The sequence below is a fragment of the Phascolarctos cinereus genome, unplaced genomic scaffold, assembly GCF_003287225.1.
Source record: "Phascolarctos cinereus isolate Bilbo 61053 unplaced genomic scaffold, phaCin_HiC Scaffold_4;HRSCAF=312, whole genome shotgun sequence".
Classification (NCBI taxonomy): domain Eukaryota; kingdom Metazoa; phylum Chordata; class Mammalia; order Diprotodontia; family Phascolarctidae; genus Phascolarctos; species Phascolarctos cinereus.
Window position 1 is genome coordinate 571,817,528 of NW_027555847.1, and position 19,986 is coordinate 571,837,513.

The 19,986-nt window shown below is 39.3% G+C and overlaps 1 protein-coding gene across 2 annotated transcripts in view; it reads left to right on the forward strand.

Moving 5' to 3' along the window:
* The first annotated feature begins 421 nt into the window (after positions 1-421).
* Positions 422-19,986, forward strand: part of ECI2 (enoyl-CoA delta isomerase 2) — a 32,510-nt gene continuing 12,945 nt past the window's right edge. Inside the window, exons 1-7 of one of the 2 annotated variants that reach the window (XM_020973814.2) lie at positions 422-768; positions 6,890-7,049; positions 10,050-10,148; positions 10,395-10,580; positions 12,778-12,847; positions 18,044-18,146; positions 19,593-19,713. In XM_020973814.2, coding sequence (XP_020829473.1) covers positions 6,942-7,049; positions 10,050-10,148; positions 10,395-10,580; positions 12,778-12,847; positions 18,044-18,146; positions 19,593-19,713 — 687 coding nt within the window. In that variant the 5' untranslated portion in view covers positions 422-768; positions 6,890-6,941. Of the gene's footprint in view, positions 769-800; positions 907-6,889; positions 7,050-10,049; positions 10,149-10,394; positions 10,581-12,777; positions 12,848-18,043; positions 18,147-19,592; positions 19,714-19,986 lie in introns of those variants that run through there. The other variant, XM_020973815.2, reaches the window with a different exon arrangement.

Genomic DNA, 19,986 nt, shown 5'->3' on the forward strand with positions numbered 1-19,986 from the left:
GGGGCTGCCTACAGTGCCTACCCCTTTGTCTTGGCTCTGAAAGCGAAGAGAGCGACCAGCATAAAGCTACAGAGGAAATACTATCTGACCTGGCATTTAAGAAGTCACCGGTGACTGAGGAAGGAGAAGTTTGAATGTAGTGCCCTCCATTACAGTGTGAGCTCCTTAAGGGCTAGGACAGTATTTGTGTCTTTCTTTGTATCCCCCAGCGCTTACTGCCTGGCACAAAGAGCAAGCAATTATTAAATGCTTGTTGACTGGGACGGGGGTAGATTTGGAGTACTGAGGAGTGCGGAGGAAATGTCCTTGACCTGAGCGCCGATCGTGTTGATTTAAACAAATGCTCCCACCCCGCTTCTTACGCCATTCTCTAGAATAATCTGACGCAGGGAAAGGAAAGGACTTTGAATAACACGCACGTTCACACTCCTCTCCACTACGCAGTCCTGAGTGCAGCTTACAAGCACAGGTTTCCTGGCTGTGTGGGGGCTGCAGCGAAGGATTCTTCGCACTAAGCTCGCCCGCAGTCATTCCCTTCCGGAGGTCATTCCCTTCCGGAGCTCTACGTGAGCAGCAGCCGCAGCGCCCTCCCCGCTTTGCCCCAGGGTTAGTCCTCGTCCTAAACACGGATCATTGCCTGACGAGTTGGGGTGGCCATCTCTGCGCTGGCGGGCATCAGCTGAAGACTCCTGCGACTCCTCCCAGCACTCTTCTACCCAGTGCCGGGCTGTGTCCGAGGAGGTGCAGTTGCGGGGCTGGTGGAAGAGGGTAAGTGAAGCCGCACGCACGGCTCCTCGGTCTCCAGCTTGCTATAGCTGTCTCTTCTTCCCTGCTTCGCGGCACGATCTCGGCAGTCAGTCTGCTTGCATGCAGACGGCCGCCTCTTCCAGGGAGACTCTGGAGGAGGTAAGCACCGGGACATTCGACTGCCCAGACCTGGAGCAAAGGGGCCAGAGGGCTAGGGACGGGAAGCAATGGGTCCCTAGGCCCTTGAGCCGCTGGCATTGACCCGCCAGCCCCGAGGTCACCACCCCTTCCTCGCGTTCTCACTTTCCCATCTTCTAGAGATGTTTTCTTTGCTACTCACAGAGGCTCATTTCCACCACAGTCTTCTGTCTGTATTCTCTCCTTCCCCGTCCCCTCTCCCTCTTATTCGCCATCTTTCTCTGTCTTTCTCCTTTTTTCCCTCTCCTTACTCTCTCCTATCCCTTTCTCTCTTTTTCCCTCCCTCTCCCTCTTACTCTCTCTTTCTTACTTGCCCAGGGTCACACAACTAGTAAGTGTCTGACGTCAAATTTGAACTCAAGAGTTCTTAACTCCAGGCCCGGTGCTCTCTCTCCACTGTGCCACCTAGCTGCCCCCACTTCAGATATTATTCATCCCCATTTTACAGATATAGAGACTGTGGTTCAGAGGGATTGTGTCTTGCCCAGAGTCTTACCATTCCAATAGTATTTTCTCTGGTATGTGGGGACAGGTTAAGACGAGATCAAAGTTAAGACACTTGATTTCTGCCCTGCTTTAACTGTGGTTGGTTGATTTTTTTTTTCCTTTTGAGCCTGATTTTGTGTAAACTCAGGCTCTTCACTAAAATTCTGCTTGTTCAGTACCTGGCTCTTAGTAATTCTCAAAAGTCGTTTTTGAATTGCATCCGACTCTTTTAGACTACTAATAATGGTATTGCTGGGTCAAAGGGTATACACAGTTTTGTAACTCTTTGGACATAATTCCAAATTGCTCTCCAGACTGGTTGGATCATTTCACAACTCCACTAACAATATGTCGTTAGTGTCCCAGTTTTTCTATGTTCCCTCCAAAATTTATCATTTTCCTCTTCTATTATTTTAGCCAATGTGATAGGTATGAGATGGTACCTCAGAGTTGTTTTAATTTGCATTTCTCTAATAAATAGTGATTTAGAGAATTTTTTCCTTTTTTTAATATATAAATTTATTTCTTTTTAGTTTTCAACATTCACTTCCACAAGTTTTTGAGTTCCAAATTTTCACCCCATCTCACCCCTCCTCCCACCCCAAGATGCTTGCATTCTGAATATCCCTTCCCTTAGTCTGTCCTCTCTTCTATCTCTCCCCCCTTCTCTTATCCCCTTCCCCTTCTATTTTCCTGTAGGGCAGGATAGACTTCTGTACCCCATTTCCTGTATTTCTTATTTCCCAGTAGCATGTGAAAACATTTTTTAAACATGTTTTTAAAACTTTAGGTTTCAAATTTTCTCTCTTCCTTCCTCCCCACCCACCCTCATTGAAAAGGCAAACAACTCAATATAGGTTGTACATGTGCAGTTATGCAAAACAGGTCCATAGTAGACATGTTGTGAAAAACTAACTCTATTTGCCTTAATCCTATCCTGCCCTCCCATTTATTCTATTCTTTCTTTGACCCTGTCCCTCCTCAGAAGTATTTCTTCTGATTACCCCTTTCCCAATCTCCCTCTCTCTATCATCCCCCTGCTCTCTTGTCCCTCTCTCCCCTATTTTCCTGTAGGGTAAGACAGATTTCCATACCAATTGAATGTGTATGTTATTCCTCCTTAAGCCAAATCCTATGAGAATAAGATTCTCATTCCCTCTCACCTTCCCCATTTCCCCTCCACTGTAAGAGACTTTTCTTTTCTGTTTTTTTTTGTGAGTAATTAACCCCATTCTACCTCCCTTTTTCTTCTCCGAGTATAATCCTCTCTCATCCCTTAATTTTATTCTCCAGATATGACCCCTTAATCTTCAACTCACCCTGTGCCCTCTATCTATCTATATATACATACATATAATTTTTTTCCTCCAACTACCCTAATACTGACAAAGGTCTCATGAGTTATAAATATCATCTTTCCATGCAGGAATGTAAACAGTTCAATCTTAATAAGTCTCTTATGATTTCTCTTTCCTGTTTACCTCTTCATGTTCCACTTGAGTCCTGTATTTGAAAGTCAAATTTTCTATTCAGCTCTGGTCTTTTCATCAAGAATGCTTGAAAGTCCTCTATTTCACTGAATGACCATTTTTTCCCCTGAAGGATTATACTCAGTTTTGCTGGGTAGGTGATTCTTGGTTGTAATCCTATCTCCTTTGCCCTCCAGAATATTATATTCCATGCCCTGCGGTCCTTTAATGTAGAAGCTGCTAAATCTTGTGTTATCCTGATTGTGTTTCCACAGTACTTGAATTGTTTCCTTCTGGCAGCTTGTAATATTTTCTCCTTGACCTGGGAACTCTGGAATTTGGCTACAATATTCCTAGGAGTTTTCCTTTGGGATCTCTTTCAGGAGGAGATCTGTGGATTCTTTCAATTTCTTTTGCCTCTGGTTCTAAAATATCAGGGCAGTTTTCCTTGATAATTTCTTGAAAGATGATGTCTAGGCTCTTTTTTTGATCATGGCTTTCAGATAGTTCAATAGTTTTTAAATTCTCTCTGTTGGATCTATTTTCCAGGTCAGTTGTTTTTCCAATGAGATATTTCACATTGTTTTCTAATTTTTCATTCTTTTGGATTTGTTTTACAGTGTCTTGATTTCTCATAAAGTCACTGTCTTCCAATTGCTCTATTCTAATTTTTAAGGAAGTATTTTCTTCAGTAATCTTTTGGACTTCCTTTTCCATTTGGCCAATTTTTCTTTTTAGGGCATTTTTCTCCTCATTGGCTTTTTGGACCTCTTTTGCCATTTGGGTTAGGCTATTTTTTAAGGTGTTATTTTCTTCAGTATTTTTTTGGGTCTCCTTTAGCAAGCTGTTGACTTGTTTTTTGATTTTCTTGCATCACTCTCATTTCTCTTCCCAGTTTTTCCTCCTTCCCTTACTTGCTTTTCAAAATCCCTTTTGAGCTCTTCCAAGGCCTGGGACTGATTCATATTTTTCTTGGAGGCTTTGGATGTAGGAGCTTTGATTTTGTTGTCTTCTTCTGGTTGTATATTTTGATGTTCTTTTTCACCAAAGTAAGATAATACAGTCTGACTCATTTTGCTCTGCTTGCTCTGATCCTGGCCAGTTAACTTGAATTTTAAACTTTTTTGTTAAGGTAAGAGTCGGCTTCCAATGTGGAGAATGTACTGTCCCAAGCTTCAGAGGTTTGTACAGCTGTTTTCAGAGATACTTGTAGGGACCTGTAAATTTTCAGTTCTTCCAAGGTGGTATGATAAGGGGTGAGGTGTTTACTACTTTCCTGGCCTGTGACCCCAAGTACTCCTTTCTGTCCTGTAACTGTGAGGAGGGGTTCCCCTCCATAGCCACTACAAGCTCTACCACACCAGTGCTCCTCCTCACCCCAGCACCGCAGCCCAGAACTGTGACCCAGATCCAAACAGGGGCAAAGCAAGAGATTCCTGCCTCAGCACTAGCAAAGAAATCCCTGCAATCCCTCTCTGATCAGCCACTGGATTCCCCCTCAATCTATGGGCCGGAAGCTCGGGAAGCAGCTATCCCCCCCAGGGCCATGCTGTTGGGGAATGGAGCTGAGACCCCACCTTCCTGTCTCAGCACTGCAGAAACAGATTTTTTCCCACTGACCTTCTAAGTTGTCTTTGGCATTCATGGATTGAGGAGTCTGGAAACCTCCACAGCTGCCTGAGATTCAGTCCTCTGAGGCCTGCTCCAGGTTCGCTGTGGCCTGCGCGCCCAAGCCACGCTGCGCTCCCAGCCTGGCGCAATATGCCTTTCCGATCATCCATCCAGGTTGTCTTGAGCTGGAAATTTGTTTCACTCTGTCTTTTTGTGGGTTCTGCTGCTTTAGAATTTGTTTAGAGCCCTTTTTTATGAGTATTTGGAAGGGTTTGGGGGAGAGCTCAAGCAAGTCACTGCTCTCACTCCTCCATCTTGGCTCCACCCCTGATTTAGAGAATTTTTCATGTATGGCTTTGATTTCTTTTGAAAACTGCTTGTTCATATCTTTTAGCAATTTATCAATTAAGGAATGACTCATTCTTATGAATTTGACTTAGTTCTCTATATATTTTTCATTGAGGCCTTTATCTGAGAAACTGGCTATAAATTTCCCCCCCAATTTTCTGCTTTCCTTCTAATCTTGGATGCATAGGTTTATTTGTACAAAACCTTTTTAATTTCATGTAATCAAAATTATCTATTTTATATTCCACAGTGCTCTCTATCTTTTATTTATTCATAAATTTTTCTCTTATCCATAAATCTGATGGGTAATATGTTCCATGCTCTTCTAATTTACTTAGGGGTGTATGGAATGTTTAGGGAAGACTAGCACCTCTTGTGTGAGAGCTTGCTGAGCCCTTTTCAGGGCTACTCATCCACCTTTGGTGTCCACCTTCACCCAACTCTCATGTGTGGCTCCAAGAAGCTGTAGTGGCCACATGCAGTGAACTGTTTCAGCAGGCGGGCTAAACCAGGTTGAGGATAACCCAACACACCTCGAACTGGCAAGTTACAGGGATGTCTACCTCAAGCATGTGAAAACTTTCCCCATGGAATGGGCAGGTGAGAACAATTTGTTCCAATGGACACGAAGGTGACAGAAGCAGGCAGACAGAAGAAGGAGTGCTGAGAGCTTAGTCAGTCATTGAAGACACCAAAGTCATCCCCTGTACCCCAGACCAATGCCAGTCATTTTGACTTTTTTCTTGCCCCAAGACTTTGATGATTCTGGAAAGAGGGAGTGAGGCTGACAACTTTGTGCAACTCTGCCTCACTTAAACCTAATTCACTTGAAAGTCAAGACACCCCCCCCCCATGATGTGATTGGTCCTCTTTGAAAATGAAGGATGAACAACAACAACAATTGACTTATGATATCTCCCTTTATGACTAGGTCCTATGTCCATTTTGTTCCTTATCTTGGTAAATGATACATTGATGTATACCTAGTTTCTGCCAGGCTGCTTTCTAGTTTTCCCAGCAATTTTTACCAAATAGTGAATTCTTATCCCAAAAGCTTAGATCTTTGTGTTTATCAAACACAAGGTTACTGTAATATTTACTACTGTAATATTGTCTATCTACTCTATTCCACTGATCCACCATTCTATTTCTTAGTCAGTAGTGGATAGTTTTGATAATTACCTCCTTCATTTACATTTTTATTAATTCCTTTGATATTCTTGACCTATTGTTCTTCCAAATGATTTTTGTTATTATTTTTTCTAGCTCAAAAAATAATTTTTTGGTAGTTTAATTGGGATGGAACAGAATAAGTAGATTGGTTTAGGTTTAGAATTGTCATATTTATTATATTGTCTTGGCCCACCCATGAACAATTAACGTTTCTCCAGTTATTTAAATCTGACTTTATTTGTGTAAAAAGTATTTTGTAATTATGCTTATATAGTTCCTAGGTTTGTCATGGCTGGTATACTGTCAGGTATTTTATATTGTCTCAGTTATTTTAAATGAAATCTCTCTTGCTATCTCTTCTTGCAGGGCTTTGTTGCTGACATATAGAAATGCTGATGATATATATGGGTTTACTTTATATCCTGTTACAATACTAAAATAATTAATTGTTTCAACTAGTTTTTTAGTTAAATCTCTAGGATCTTCTAAATATTCTATCATATCATCTGCAAAAAGAGATAATTTTAGGGGCAGCTAGGTGGTGCAGTGGATAGAGCACCAGCCCTGAAGTCAAGAGGACCTGAGTTTAAATGCGGCCTCAGACCAACCACTTGGCACTTACTAGCTGTGTGACCCAGGGCAAGTCATTTAACCCCAATTCCCTTAAAAAAAAAAAGAGAGAGAATTTTATTTCCTTGTTGCCCATTCTGATTCCTTCAATTTATTTTTCTTCTTTTATTGCTATTGCTAGCATTTCTAGTACAGTATTGAACAATAATGGTGATAATGGGCATCCTTGTTTCACTCCTGATCTTAGAAATCAGTCTGTAAACTGTCACATCCTTGAATGTTTGTAGGCAGCTTCCAGCCGTCAGTTTTCCAGCATTCCCTCTGTACTCCAGTACAGCTATGAGAGCCAGTCAAGAAGACTTTGAAAGGGCAAAGGGGCAAGTGAAACTCTTGAAGGAGGATCCAGGAAATGAAGTGAAACTAAAACTCTATGCGCTGTTTAAACAGGTAAACGAAGCATGTTTGTATTGGGTGGGAGATGATTGAAGGTAGTCTTTTTTTTTCCCTAAATAAACTTTTTAAAATTTAATATTTTATTTTCCCCAATTACATATAAAAATAATTTTTAATGTCCATTTCTTAAAACTTTGAATTCCAAATTCTCTCCCTCCCTCCCTCCCATCCCCCCCTCATTGAGAAGGCAATTTGACATAGCTTATACATGTATAGTCATGTAAAACTTATTTCCATATTAGTTATGATGTGAAGGAAACACTGACCAAAAAAAAAAAATCCCAAAGAAAATAAAGTAAAAAAAAAAAGTATTATTGAAGGTCATCTTGAGGTCATCAAATGTAAGCGGTCAAGTTAACAAACATTTATGAAGTGCTTATTATGCACCATCTCTCCAGTCCAGGCAGTTTCTCTTGTTGTCTCCCATTCCTGGAATGCTCTCCTTTCTCCTCTCTACCTCCTAGCTTCCTTCAAGCTCCAGCTAAAATCCCACCTTCTACAGGAAACCTTTCCCAACCTCTCTTAATTCTAGTGCCTTCTCTCTGTTGATTATTATTTCCTATTTATCCTCTGTATATAGCTTGTTCACTGAATGGGTGTTGCCTCAGACAAACTGAGACCCGGGAAAGACTTTAACTTAAAAAGGCTAAGGTCTCCCACTGCATCTGGGGTTATCTCCAGTTTTCTTGACCTATATCTTACCACTGGACTCTGATGACCCTGGAGGAAAGAGTGAGGCTGGTGACTTTGCAGAGTCCTGCCTCACTTTGCAGATACTTAATAAATGCTTATTGACTGCCTGACTGCTAGGTGCTGTGTTATAAGTATCCAAAAAAAAAAAAAAGCAAAAACCTAGTCCCTCCCTTTAAGGATCTCAAAGTCTAATGGGGGAGAGTGTCATCTACTTTCCTAAAATTTGATGTACAGTTTAATTTACTTTCCTCCTATAATGAAGAATATAGTTTGCTTATAAAATATATCTTTTAAATGGTAAAATGGTAAAAAAAAATTACCTTGGAATATTTTCGTATGTGACCAATTATAATAAATTATTATTTATGGATTAATTATCCCTAAATTGATTGATTATGCGTTGTATTGACTCATCCAAATCCTTTGTTTTTCTCTTGTTTTCCCTCTCAGAAAAACATGATGATGAGCAGCAAGAGGGCTAGATTCTTATCCCACCTCTGATACTTGGGGCTGTGAGACCTTTAGATAAGACAATTCACTCTCTGGACCCCAGTTTCCTCACTATACCATAGAGATGGTCATATTTGCTCTACTTGCCTCACAAGGGTGGTAGCAGGGAAAATATTTTGTGAACTTTAAGATGCTCCATAAATATTAATTCATTTTAAAGGATTTATTTTAGCTCCATGGTCAGAAAGTAGTCCCTGGGGGCAGCTAGGTGGCACAGTAGATAGAGCACCAGCCCTGGAGTCAGGAGGACCTGAGTTCCAGTCTGGCCTCAGACACATGATATTCACTAGCTGTGTGATCCTGGGCAAGTCACTTAAACCCCAGTTGCCTCACCAAAAAAAAAGAAAGTTGTCCTTGACAAGGAGGAAAGGTGAATTTCAGACTGGTCTAGTTTAAGGTTAAACTGGGAAACATCTGGGAGGCACAGTGATAGACTCCCAGGACTTCTTGAGTTCATTTCCAACCTCTGAAACTTACTTGCTGTGTGACCCTGGGCAAGTCACTTAAGCCTGTTTGCCTCAGTTTCCTCATCTGTAAAATGATCTGGAGAAGGAAACCATTCCAGTATCTTTGCCAAGAAAACTCCAAATGGGGTCATGAAGACAGAACTGAAAAACAATCAAACAACAACAGAAGCTTAAGGTTAACTGCACATTGTTCTCAGCCATAAGTCACCATCACCCTCCACCTTCTTCCTTTCTTTTCTCCAAGACTCCCAAACAATGCTAGAATAAGTCATGAAACCACGTCGACTTTAAAGTGACCTAGCTTGAGTTTAGCTTCCACTGCCACCCTTTTATTCATCTAGATTTACCTCCTGTCACATTTCCCTCAGCAATTGTTCCAAACCTTCAGGCCCCCAATATTGCCTCCACCTTGCAGTATTTCTGCAGATAAGCTCACCTTTTTTAATTTAGAGATTAATTTAGAAAACTGATCCTCCTAAATGGTCTCCTGCCTCAGTCTCTCCTTTCTCCATACATCCCTCACATAGCTACCAAAATCATCTTTCCAAACATATCATTCCCCCATTCAAACCTTCAGCTGCTCCCTGTTCCCTCTTGGATAAACCCATCTCCTTAGCCTGATATTTAAGGACCCCCACTATCTGGCCCCAGCCTACCCTTCCAGCTTTATTTCATATTACTCCCCTTCACATTCTTTGTGTTAAAACCAAACTGGACTGCTAGTCATTTCCCCCAACTAGCCATTAAGCTCTGAACTTTATGCAACAGTCATGTAAGCTATTTCCTCATAATCCCACCTCTTCCTTTCAGATTCCTCTGACACTTACTAGCTATATGATTTTGGGGAAATCACTTAACCTCTCCATCAGCCTCAGTTTCCTCATTTGTGAAATGGGGGTAATAATAGCACCTTATTTCATAGTGTTGATTTGAGACTCAGAATGCAATAATAACAAGTAGAACACTTTGCGAACTTTAAAATGCTGTGTAAATGTTAGATATTAGAAAAGGGAGAAGAATACACATTTATATAGTGCCTACTGTGTGCCAGGTACTGTGCTAAGAATTTCATAAACATCTCATTTTATCCTCACAATGCTGCAAGGAGGTGCTGTTATTATCCCCATTTGAAGAAACTGAGGTAAGTGTCTAAGGACGAATTTGAACTAGAGTTCACTTCATTACACCTCTTAGCTGTCTCTAATTTTATCGTTATTTCTCCATGTCCCCCAAATTTGCCTACTTCATAGCCTTGATATGTGGGACCCCCACATGTACTTGTAATTGAGGGCTAATGTTGAATCCTTCCTGCTTTTTTTTACAGGCTACTGAGGGGCCTTGTACCTCACCAAAGCCAGGTATGCTTGACTTTGTCAGCAAGGCAAAATGGGATGCGTGGAATGCTCTTGGCAGCTTGCCAAAGGTGAGTCTCATAATCAATGCTACCGTCCATCCTTTTCCTTCCATACTAAATGAGAGTTTCTTGGTGATGTTTGCAGTTCAAACTGCCTGAGCTCAATCTGCCCAGTTCTTCAACCAAGGTCTCCTTATCTGCTGCTTTACACGATACATTCCTTCCTTAACAGAATTGTTATTTCTCCTAAACTGTCAGCCAGATTTGCAGCATATGCAGCCAGCTGATTTTATTTGTTTGTCATCTTCATTCTAGGACACTGCCAGGCAGAATTATGTGGATTTAGTATCAAGTCTGGTTTCCTCTCAGTCCTTAAGCCAAGAAAAGACTTCTTCTAATGATAAAAAATCTGAATATGAAAACTTGGTAGTCACCAGGGAAGGCAATATTACAAAGATCATGTTAAACCGCCCCACCAAGAAAAATTCTATTAATGTTAAGGTAAGGAGACTAATTATACTTAATAGTATTTTTGTTGTTCAGTCATTTCAGTCACATCTGACTCTTTGCGATCCCATTTGGGGTTTTCTTGGCAAAGGTACTGAATGATTTGCTGTTTCTTTTTCCAGCTCATTTTACAGATGAGGAATCTGAAGCGAATAGGGTTAAGTGACATGTCCAGGGTCACAAAGCTAGTAAGCACTTTGCCTTTTTTTCAGTGCTTTTCATTTAAATACTCTGGACTTTCAAAATAATTCTTGTTTTTGAGATAATCCCTTATTGTGATCTGTAAAGTACCGTTCCCGGAGGAGAGAAATCTTCACTTCCTCTACAAATAGACTTCTTACAAACAGAGAAGCAGTCACTAAAGATCTGAGTCAGTATTTAGAACTTGTGAACTCCCAAAAGATTTGGACTGTTAACTTTTCTTTATAATGAATTGAATGACATGGTACAGTGGGAAGTATGCTGTTGCCTGAATCAGAGGACCTGGGTCTCAGATCCTGCCTCTGACTCTACTAGCATTTGGGCAGGTCACTTAACTCCTCTGGACCTCAGTCCCCTTACTCATAAAATGAGAGTGTTGGACCAGAGGGCCTCTTCGTCCCTTCTAACTCTGCATCTTGTGACCTGCCAGGGAGAAGAAAGAGGCTCTGAGGCCTCTAAGATACCCTTTCAAGTAAAGTAGAGCATAAGAGTGGACTACATACTAATTAGTGTTTCCACTGAATTGCCAGCCAGAATTGAACTGCTTCCTGAAGCTATCTATCCTTCATCTTTCATTTTCCCATCATTGAATTATACAAATACTGAAAAAATCTCCATAGCATAGGGAATTCCTAGTGTGGGATCTCCTTCTACCAATAAAGATTGCAACCAGTCTTTGATTTGATAGATAAGTCCTAGGAAGGTGCCTCAGGTGCATAGTAACCACCACAGGACCCCACAGGTAGTAAGTACTCAAAGTAGTATTTGAACTCAAGGCTTCCTGACACCAAACCCACCACTCTATCCGCTCTGCCTCTCTGCCTCTGCATCGTTGAATTGTCCACCCCTAATTTAAAAAATAGATTGAAAAGTTACTTGTCATCAATACTACACACTAGTATGAAACATGGATACAAACCTTGTCCATTGAATTCATACTCTACCTTATAGTGAACACATGACACTAATAAGAGAATACTAGTGAAGAAGGTCTGGATAACATCATTTGTTTAAAGTTCTTGATTCTCAACACGTTATCTCTGTTTTCCCCCACACTGCTGCGTGTAACTCCGCTGGTCCTCATTTCCCCATCCCATGAAATAGTGGTGTCAAACTCAGATAAAAACAGGGGCCCTAAATCCTACAGAAGGATCCTTACAGGCCGCACATTGACTTAGAAAACCACATGTTAACATTTTCTACGTTGTGTTTATTCTTATTTATTTTGTTAATATTTTCCAGTTACATTTTAATCTGGTTTGGGCCACATTTGGAAGTGTGAGGGGCCACAGGTCATGTGTTTGACACCTCTGCTGTGGAACGTATTTTGATCTTTGACCACATATTACATGTCACTCATATTATTTGTGCAGACAGCATTATATAACAGAAAGAGAACTGAACTTGAAACTACAGGACTTTTGAGCTCATTTGCTATCCATGTGACCTTTGACAATATCTAGGTTTCAGTTTCCTCGTTTATGAAATGAAGGGTTTGGGCAAGATGCCCCCTGAGGTCTTCTTCTTTCAGCACTGGGCCTCTCTAGTATCTGTCCTCTGAATCATTCTTCTGTTAAGGCATATATCAACATCAGTGATGTCAATAAACTAGGATGTTGCTGTTGAGTCATTTCAATCACTCTTTGTGAGCCCATTTGGGCTTTTCTTGGCAAAAATAGTGGAGTGGTTTGCCATTTTCTTCTCTAGCTCGTGAGGAAACTGAGGCAAATAGGGTTAAGTGACTCACATAGCTAGTTAGTTTCTGAGGCTGGCTTTGATGTCCTAACTCCAGGGCCAGCATTTTTATGCATTGCACCATCTAGCTGCTGAACTAAGAGAGTTTAGCCCTCCTACAGGCTAGAGACCAACTTTCCTTTGTGGGACATGCTGCCTCACCAGCATGGCTAACAGATAGGCCTTTAATAAAGCCATTGGTTGATGAGTTTTCTTCTCAACATTAATTCTTCCCTTCTATCTCCCACTCCTATAGACATATAATGAAATTATGCAAGCCCTCGAAGCTGCGGGCAAGGATGACTCGTTCCTAACCGTTATCACAGGTATTCTTTTTTGTGGGACATCTTGCTCCTGTATTTGGATAGATCCCTAATGTGGGTGGGAGGTTGGATTAAATGTTCTCAAGGGTCTTTTCCAAGGTTCTGTGTAAGATTCTATGATTCTAGTCCACTGATGCTAGGGAAATCATTTTCTTTCCACGTATAGTGTTGCTGTTCTCTATATTATGGCTTTCAGACTTGATCAGCTGTAGTGTATATAAATGGAAAATGGAAAATGAAGACAAGAATGTTTCCTCCTCACTAAGAAATCAGCACCTGTAAACCTGGATAAATGGGCTGCTATTTGTGTACTTATGGTCCTAGAGAAGTTACTTGACCATTTCTCTGCTTCATTCCTCCAGCCTTAAAGTGAAAATACAGATGATGGGCCCTGCCTGGGTTTGAGGATATGTGGGCAACAGATAGGAAAGCCTAACCAATTTCAAAATATCTTTTAAGCTATTTACCTTCCTTTATCCCTACTTTGTCAGATAAGCATAATTCTTCATACAACCTAGTGATATAATGATGAGGCATTTAGTTATAGGTAGATTCAAGTCACTTAAAGATTAATGCTTCATCAGCATTAGTGCCTTGGATGGTATTTGTTAGTTCTGTTGGTTGGGCCTTGAGCCCAGGGCTGATTTCTTTAAGATTCTGTGCATCAGCCTATTAATTTTAACAATTTATTAGGCTACTCTTCAGGATATAGTGTATTGAAATGTCTAATTGCAGAAATAATTGAGTTTTATGCATAAATGGGTATTAGTGATGGCATGATATCTATTTTTACTCAGTAATAACTACTCATATTTATGTAGTAATTCAAGGTTATTGAGTATTTTTCTTGCCATAAGTATTGTTCCTGCTTTACAGATGAGAAAATTGAACCTCAGAAAGGTTAAGGAACTGTTCCAGGGTGGCACAGTAAGTTTTAGCAATCAGGATTTGCACTCTGGTCTCCATACTTCCTTGATGCGTCATACCATAGTAGATAACTTCATGAGTTTCTGTTGCAAAAAAAAAAAAAGAAAGTTAATTTCAGCCTGCTGATGATTAAAAGGTTTTGAAAGATCCCTTAAAATGTTTTTTCAGGAACTGAAAGAAAAGCTCAGATTTTGAAGATATAGACCATCCACTGCATCTGTTGATAAAATAAATACTATCTACTCTGTTGAATAGGCCATGCTGGATGCCCAAGGAGATAAAAAGGGAATGAGCCCCCCAAGAAGCTTTCAGTTTAGTGGAAGATGAGACATAAACACAGATAACATAACATAATATTTATATATTACATATAAATATAAATCATATAACAATATAAAATATAATAATGAATAATATATTCATATAACTAAATACACTATTTAATAAATGCCATAAGAATGGATCTCTGGGGAAAGGAGGGAGAGGGATATAGGGGGAAATGTAGTTAAGATAGATACCAATAAAGATACCAATAAAAATGTATTTCAAAACAAAACGCATAGGTGTTAGACAAGCTAGAGATCTCTGTTGGAAGGGGGAGAGGTCTTTGAGCCAGGCCTTGAGAGATGGGAAAGATTTAGACAGGAGGAGCCCTGGGAAAGCAGCCCACGGTAAGCAGAAGGAGCATAGGAGAAAAGTACAAAAAGGCCCAGGCCATGTTTAGGGCATGGCTGGTGTGTTCGATGTGCTGAGGATAGATAGTATTGGGAGATAAGGCTAGAAAGTGAAGATGGGATGAGATTATGGTACTATCAAGCTCAGGAGTCTGGGCTATATTTAACAGGCAGTGGAGAACCAGTAAAGGTGTGTAAGCGACACTATAAGATATTTAGTTAGAAAAAATCATCTGGCAGATGTGTACAGGGTGAATAGGCAGGCAATGAGGTAGAAGGCTGTTGTTGCCTTAGGTTAAATATGCTTTAATATGAACCTGAATTCAAGTGATAGCTTGAAAGGAAAGGAGGGGAGGGAGGAGAGAGACAATTACAAAGGAGGAATTGGCAGGACTTGGTAACTATTTGGCTAGGGGAAACAAGGGAAAGGGAAAAGTCAAAAAATGACTAAAGTATTGAACCTAGATAGCTAAAAGAATGGAGGTCCCATTGACAGAAGCATATGAAGTAGGTTTTCTTTGGGAATATGGAGGGAAGAGGTAGTGATAGGAGGAAAGATGATGAGGTCAGTTTTAGGTCTTTTGTTTTTGAGATGCTAAACTGAAATTCAGAAGAGAGGACTGGCTAAAGACAGATTTGAAAATCATGCATGTGGTAGTAGTACTAGAAGTTATGGGAGTGAATTGGGTCACTGAGAGAGTAGAAAGAGGAAAAAAAACTAAAGATGGATTTTCAGAAATGTCTGCATTTAAGAGCAAGGCAAAGGGAAAAGATCTATCAAAGAAAACAAAGAAAGTCAATGAGGTTAGGAGATCTAAAATCATGCAGTGTCATAGAAAAAATAGGCAAAGATTTTGGAGAAGAGGGTGATCAACAATATCTAGTACTATAAAGGTTAATTTCTCTTTTGTGTATTACCACTTTAGTTTGCGTGGTATAATAGAACATAGTATGATAGGCCCACTTTTATTTTTGTTGTGGTTTTGGTTTTTTTTTTTTTTGGCTAGGCAGTGGGGTTAAGTGACTTGCCCAGGGTCACACAGCTGTTAAGAGTTATGTATCTGAGGCCGGATTTGAACTCAGGTCCTCCTGAATCCAGGGCCGGTGCTCTATCCACTGCACCACCTAGCTGCCCCCTTCTCCCACTTTTAAAATCTATTAGAACAAGTTGTGTTATATGATTGTGATGGAATACTATTATGCTATAAGAAACGATGAGCAAAACCTAGAAAGACACGCATGAACTGATACAGAGTGAAATGAGCAGAACCAGGAGAACATTGTACATAATAACTACAGTATTGTACAATGATCCACTACGAATGACTTAGCTATTCTCAGCAATACGATGATCCAAGACAATTCTGAAGGACTTATGAAAAATGTCATCTACCTCCAGAGAAAGAACTGATGAAGTCTGAATGCAGATGAAAGCATACTTTTTTTTTTACTTTATTTTTCTTGGGTTGTTTTGTTTTATTTTTTGATCTGTGTTTTCTTTCACAACATGACTAATATGAAAATGTTTTGTATGACTGTTTATGTATAACCTATATAAAATTGCTTGCCTTCTAAATGAGGGGGTAGGGAAGGGAGAGAGAGAATTTGGAACTCAAGATTTCCAAAAACAAAGGTTAAAAATTGCTTTTATATGCAACCCAAAAAAGGTATAATCTATTAGAAGAACTCATAACTTTAAATAATGATAATCATGGTTTGAGGTTTTGTCCAGAGTGAAGAGAGATCCTTGTACAAATACTGATTTAAAATGAATTGCTAATCAAAGAAGAGGCTGTTAAACTTTGGGAGTGGTCCTTAGAGTGGGAGAACCAAGTAATATTTTCTCCAACTAACCCTCTTGGCTTCTAGATATGCTTCATGTAAATGGGTAGAAGACTCTGTTTGTGCATAAGTATATGGATCCCCAGGGCTCAGCCACCTGCTACATTCAGCCTGAGTGTAAACATTTAGCCTGCTCTAAGAATAGGCGTTTCCCTGGAAGCTTTGCTCACTTGGGGGTTCCCTGGTTCTCTTAACAGCTATAACACCTCCTCACTCCCCCCAAAGCCCCAAGACAATGTCAGGAGAGGCTTTCCACCAGAGAATACATAGTTAACTCTTTTCCAGACCAGGAATTTCTTGGTCCCAAGTCATAACCCTAGTGTGAACAGTTATCCCCTTCAGTCACAGTTTACCCCATATTAGACAACACCTGTACCAAACAAGGATTCCCTAGATGGATAGCAGGAAAATAATGACAATAATACTAAGTAATAATTTCCATTGATATAGTACTTTTAAGGTCTTGAGAACACTTTTCTTATCATTAACCTGTGAGATATGTAGATGTTCTATTACCCCTTATCTATTAGACCCCAAAGTATGTGCCCTGCTTATTATAAACACTCTTCTCTTATGCTCTGAAATGAGTATTATTAACCTGGGGTCCATGAACCCTTTGAAGGTCCATGGATAGATTTCATAGAGTTAGGTGACACAGTGGATAGGTGAGCTGGACTTAGAGTCAAGAAGATCTGAGTTCAAATCTAGCATCTATATACTAGCTATGTATGTAACCCTAGGCAAGTCACTTAACCCCTGCCTCCATTTCCCCACCTGTGAAATGTAGATAAGGATTGTTAGGATCAAATGAGATGATATTTATCAGGTACTTGGCAAACCCTAAATTACTATATAAATGTTATTTGTTGTTATTTCAGGGGGGGGTCTACAAACATGAATAGGAAAGAAATAGCTATTTCATTTTCATTAACTTCTCACTGAAATTTAGGACTTCCTTCACTTACTTAAAAATATTCTTCTGAGAAGGAGTCCTGAGGGTTCACCAGCATGTCAAGGGGCCCCTGCCTTAAAATTACATCACAAGTGTAAACAGCATACAACTTATGATCAGATGTCACTGCTGTTCACCTGGGTTACCCTGGGTTAATTTTGAATTGCAAATAAAATAAAAATCACACTCTACTGCTTATCTCCAAACTGTCTGAGTAGATTCTCAAGAATTAAGCCATTTTATTTTCCCTCTTCATCTAGACATGTAGGTTAACCTACACACATAATGTTTTGGACTTTTTTCAATTTTCTGACTTCCCCAAATCAGGCATTTGGTTATCATGGCATCCTTTCCCTCCCACTCTCCTGAGTGTTTTTTTCGTCCAGCTTTTTTTTCCTAAATCTCCACATTGAGTTTAAACATTCTTTGGTCTCCCATCATCTTCATTCTAGAGAGTCATTAAAGTAATAATATTAGGGTGTCTGACATATCTGATAACTGAAAGTCACCCTTAGGTCTTCCTTTGAGGTTCTAATACACAGGGCCTATCTGTTCAACTAAAGCCAAACTAACCCAGCTTTGGAATTTTATACATATTTTTACCAGTCCCCCATTATTAATATCTGACAGTCTACTTCAGGCTAATTGCACAGTATTAGGAAGTAAAAAAAAATGTCAAGATGTAAATGTATGACCAAAAGCAATTATAATTCTGTAATTTATTATTGTATTGAAACCCACAATATCTGTTTCATTTTTCCTTCTGAATTCTTTTATAGTGATGCTGATTTTTGTTGGTTTTAGGAAATGGTGATTATTATTCCAGTGGGAATGACTTAAGTCAATTTGCAGCAGTTCTACCAGATGAAATTGAAAAGAGAATTAAAGACAGCTCCATGTTACTGAGGTAGGAATGGCATTTACCTGGTTCTAAAAAACTTTTATTTGTTCATCAGAATTGCTCTTTTATGTGTAGAAGTAAAAAAGGTTTTCCTATATGTCTAATAAAAATATTTAGTAGGCAGCAAGCATAGTTCTTGATTTTTTAATTATATTTTTTTATTAAATATTTTTGAATTATTTTAAAAAACTTTTAACATCCACTTTTTAAAATTTTGAGTTCCAAATTCTCTTCCTTCTATTCATGGAGAAGGCAAGCAATATGATATCAGTTATAGATGTGAAGTCATACAAAACATATTTTCCTATTAGCCATGTTGCAAACACATACACATATACACACACACACACACAAAATAAAGTTTAAAAAGTAAAACATAGTTCTTTAAACTGCTCCCATTTATCATTTGATGTTCCTACTTTTTACAATTTTTTAACTATATTTGATGCTGCTGCCTGTGAAAATTTGATTAAGAATCAGTTGACATATGAAATGATTCAAAAAAAAAAAGAACAAGAAAAAGAAAATGGGGACAGCTAAGTGGCACAGTGGATAGAGCATTGGCCTTGGAGTCAGAAGGACCTAAGTTCAAATGTGGCCTCAGACACATAACACTCATTAGCTGTGTGACTCTGGGCAAGTCACTTAACCCCACTTGCCTCACCAAAAAAAAAAAAAGTTTCTACTTCTTGAGGTAACAGACAACAGATTTTAGCAAATGCTCAAGTCATCCAGAGGACTTCATGATTAGAACCACCTCTTCCAATTATAAATTCTTCTGCATAGGTCCCATCATATTTTCATAAAAGTTTTTAATAATAGTATCAATATTGATAATAGTATTGTAATAGTATTAATGCAACTAGTAATCTTGTCTTTTAATAATAGCTTTTGATAACATTTTTTGGTTTGAACATTTCAATGGGAGAAGCAGGGGGTCCATATGTTCCTTCCAGGGTCTTGAATTCCCACTGGTGGGACACCGTAGTATGATATCTAAAAGACCCATACTTGTCTAAAGGGTCACAGTCTCCTTACAGACCATTGGACCAATACTATCTTGATATTAAAATGTTGGAATCTTGAAATTTATGGGATACACACACACACACACACACACACACACACACACACATAATTTTTTTAAAGGCCCAATGTGTCAGAACCTTAAAGGAAGACCTAATCAAGCCTTGCAATATCAGATATGCCAGACACCTTAACATTACCTAGATGACTATCTAAAATGAATATAATGGGAGGCCAAAGAACATTTAAAATGAATGTAGAGATAGATGTAGGCTATTGTACTGGACACTCTTCATCCCATGGTCACAGGGATCTATGAACTCAGGCTTAGAAATATTTCTCCTACATTATATAGTTTCATTATTGATGTTCTGGGGGAAAAATGTAGAAAATTATGTCTATTGTTTTTCTTTCTTTGTCTTTTAGGAAATTTGTTGACCATTTTATAGATTTCCCCAAGCCCCTAGTTGCAGTGGTAAATGGCCCTGCTATAGGAATCCCAGTTACACTTCTTCCTCTATTTGACCTCGTATATGCAACTGACAGGGTAAGTTATCTTTTCATTTCTCTTTTTAAATTATCATTATCGTTAATATAATTTTTTGTAACAACAGTATGGTTACTGAATGAATTGCACAGAATTTTGGTTGCTACATTTAGATTTCCAGAGTCTAAGTCCAACCAAGTATATTAAAAATGACTTTTTGTTTGGAAGAGGGATGATTCCCTTCCCCCCCCTTTTTTTTTTCTGAAAAACAGCTGAATTCTTCTTAGTGAGGCATGCTGGTCAATATATCTGGCAGCCTTATTATTCATTCTT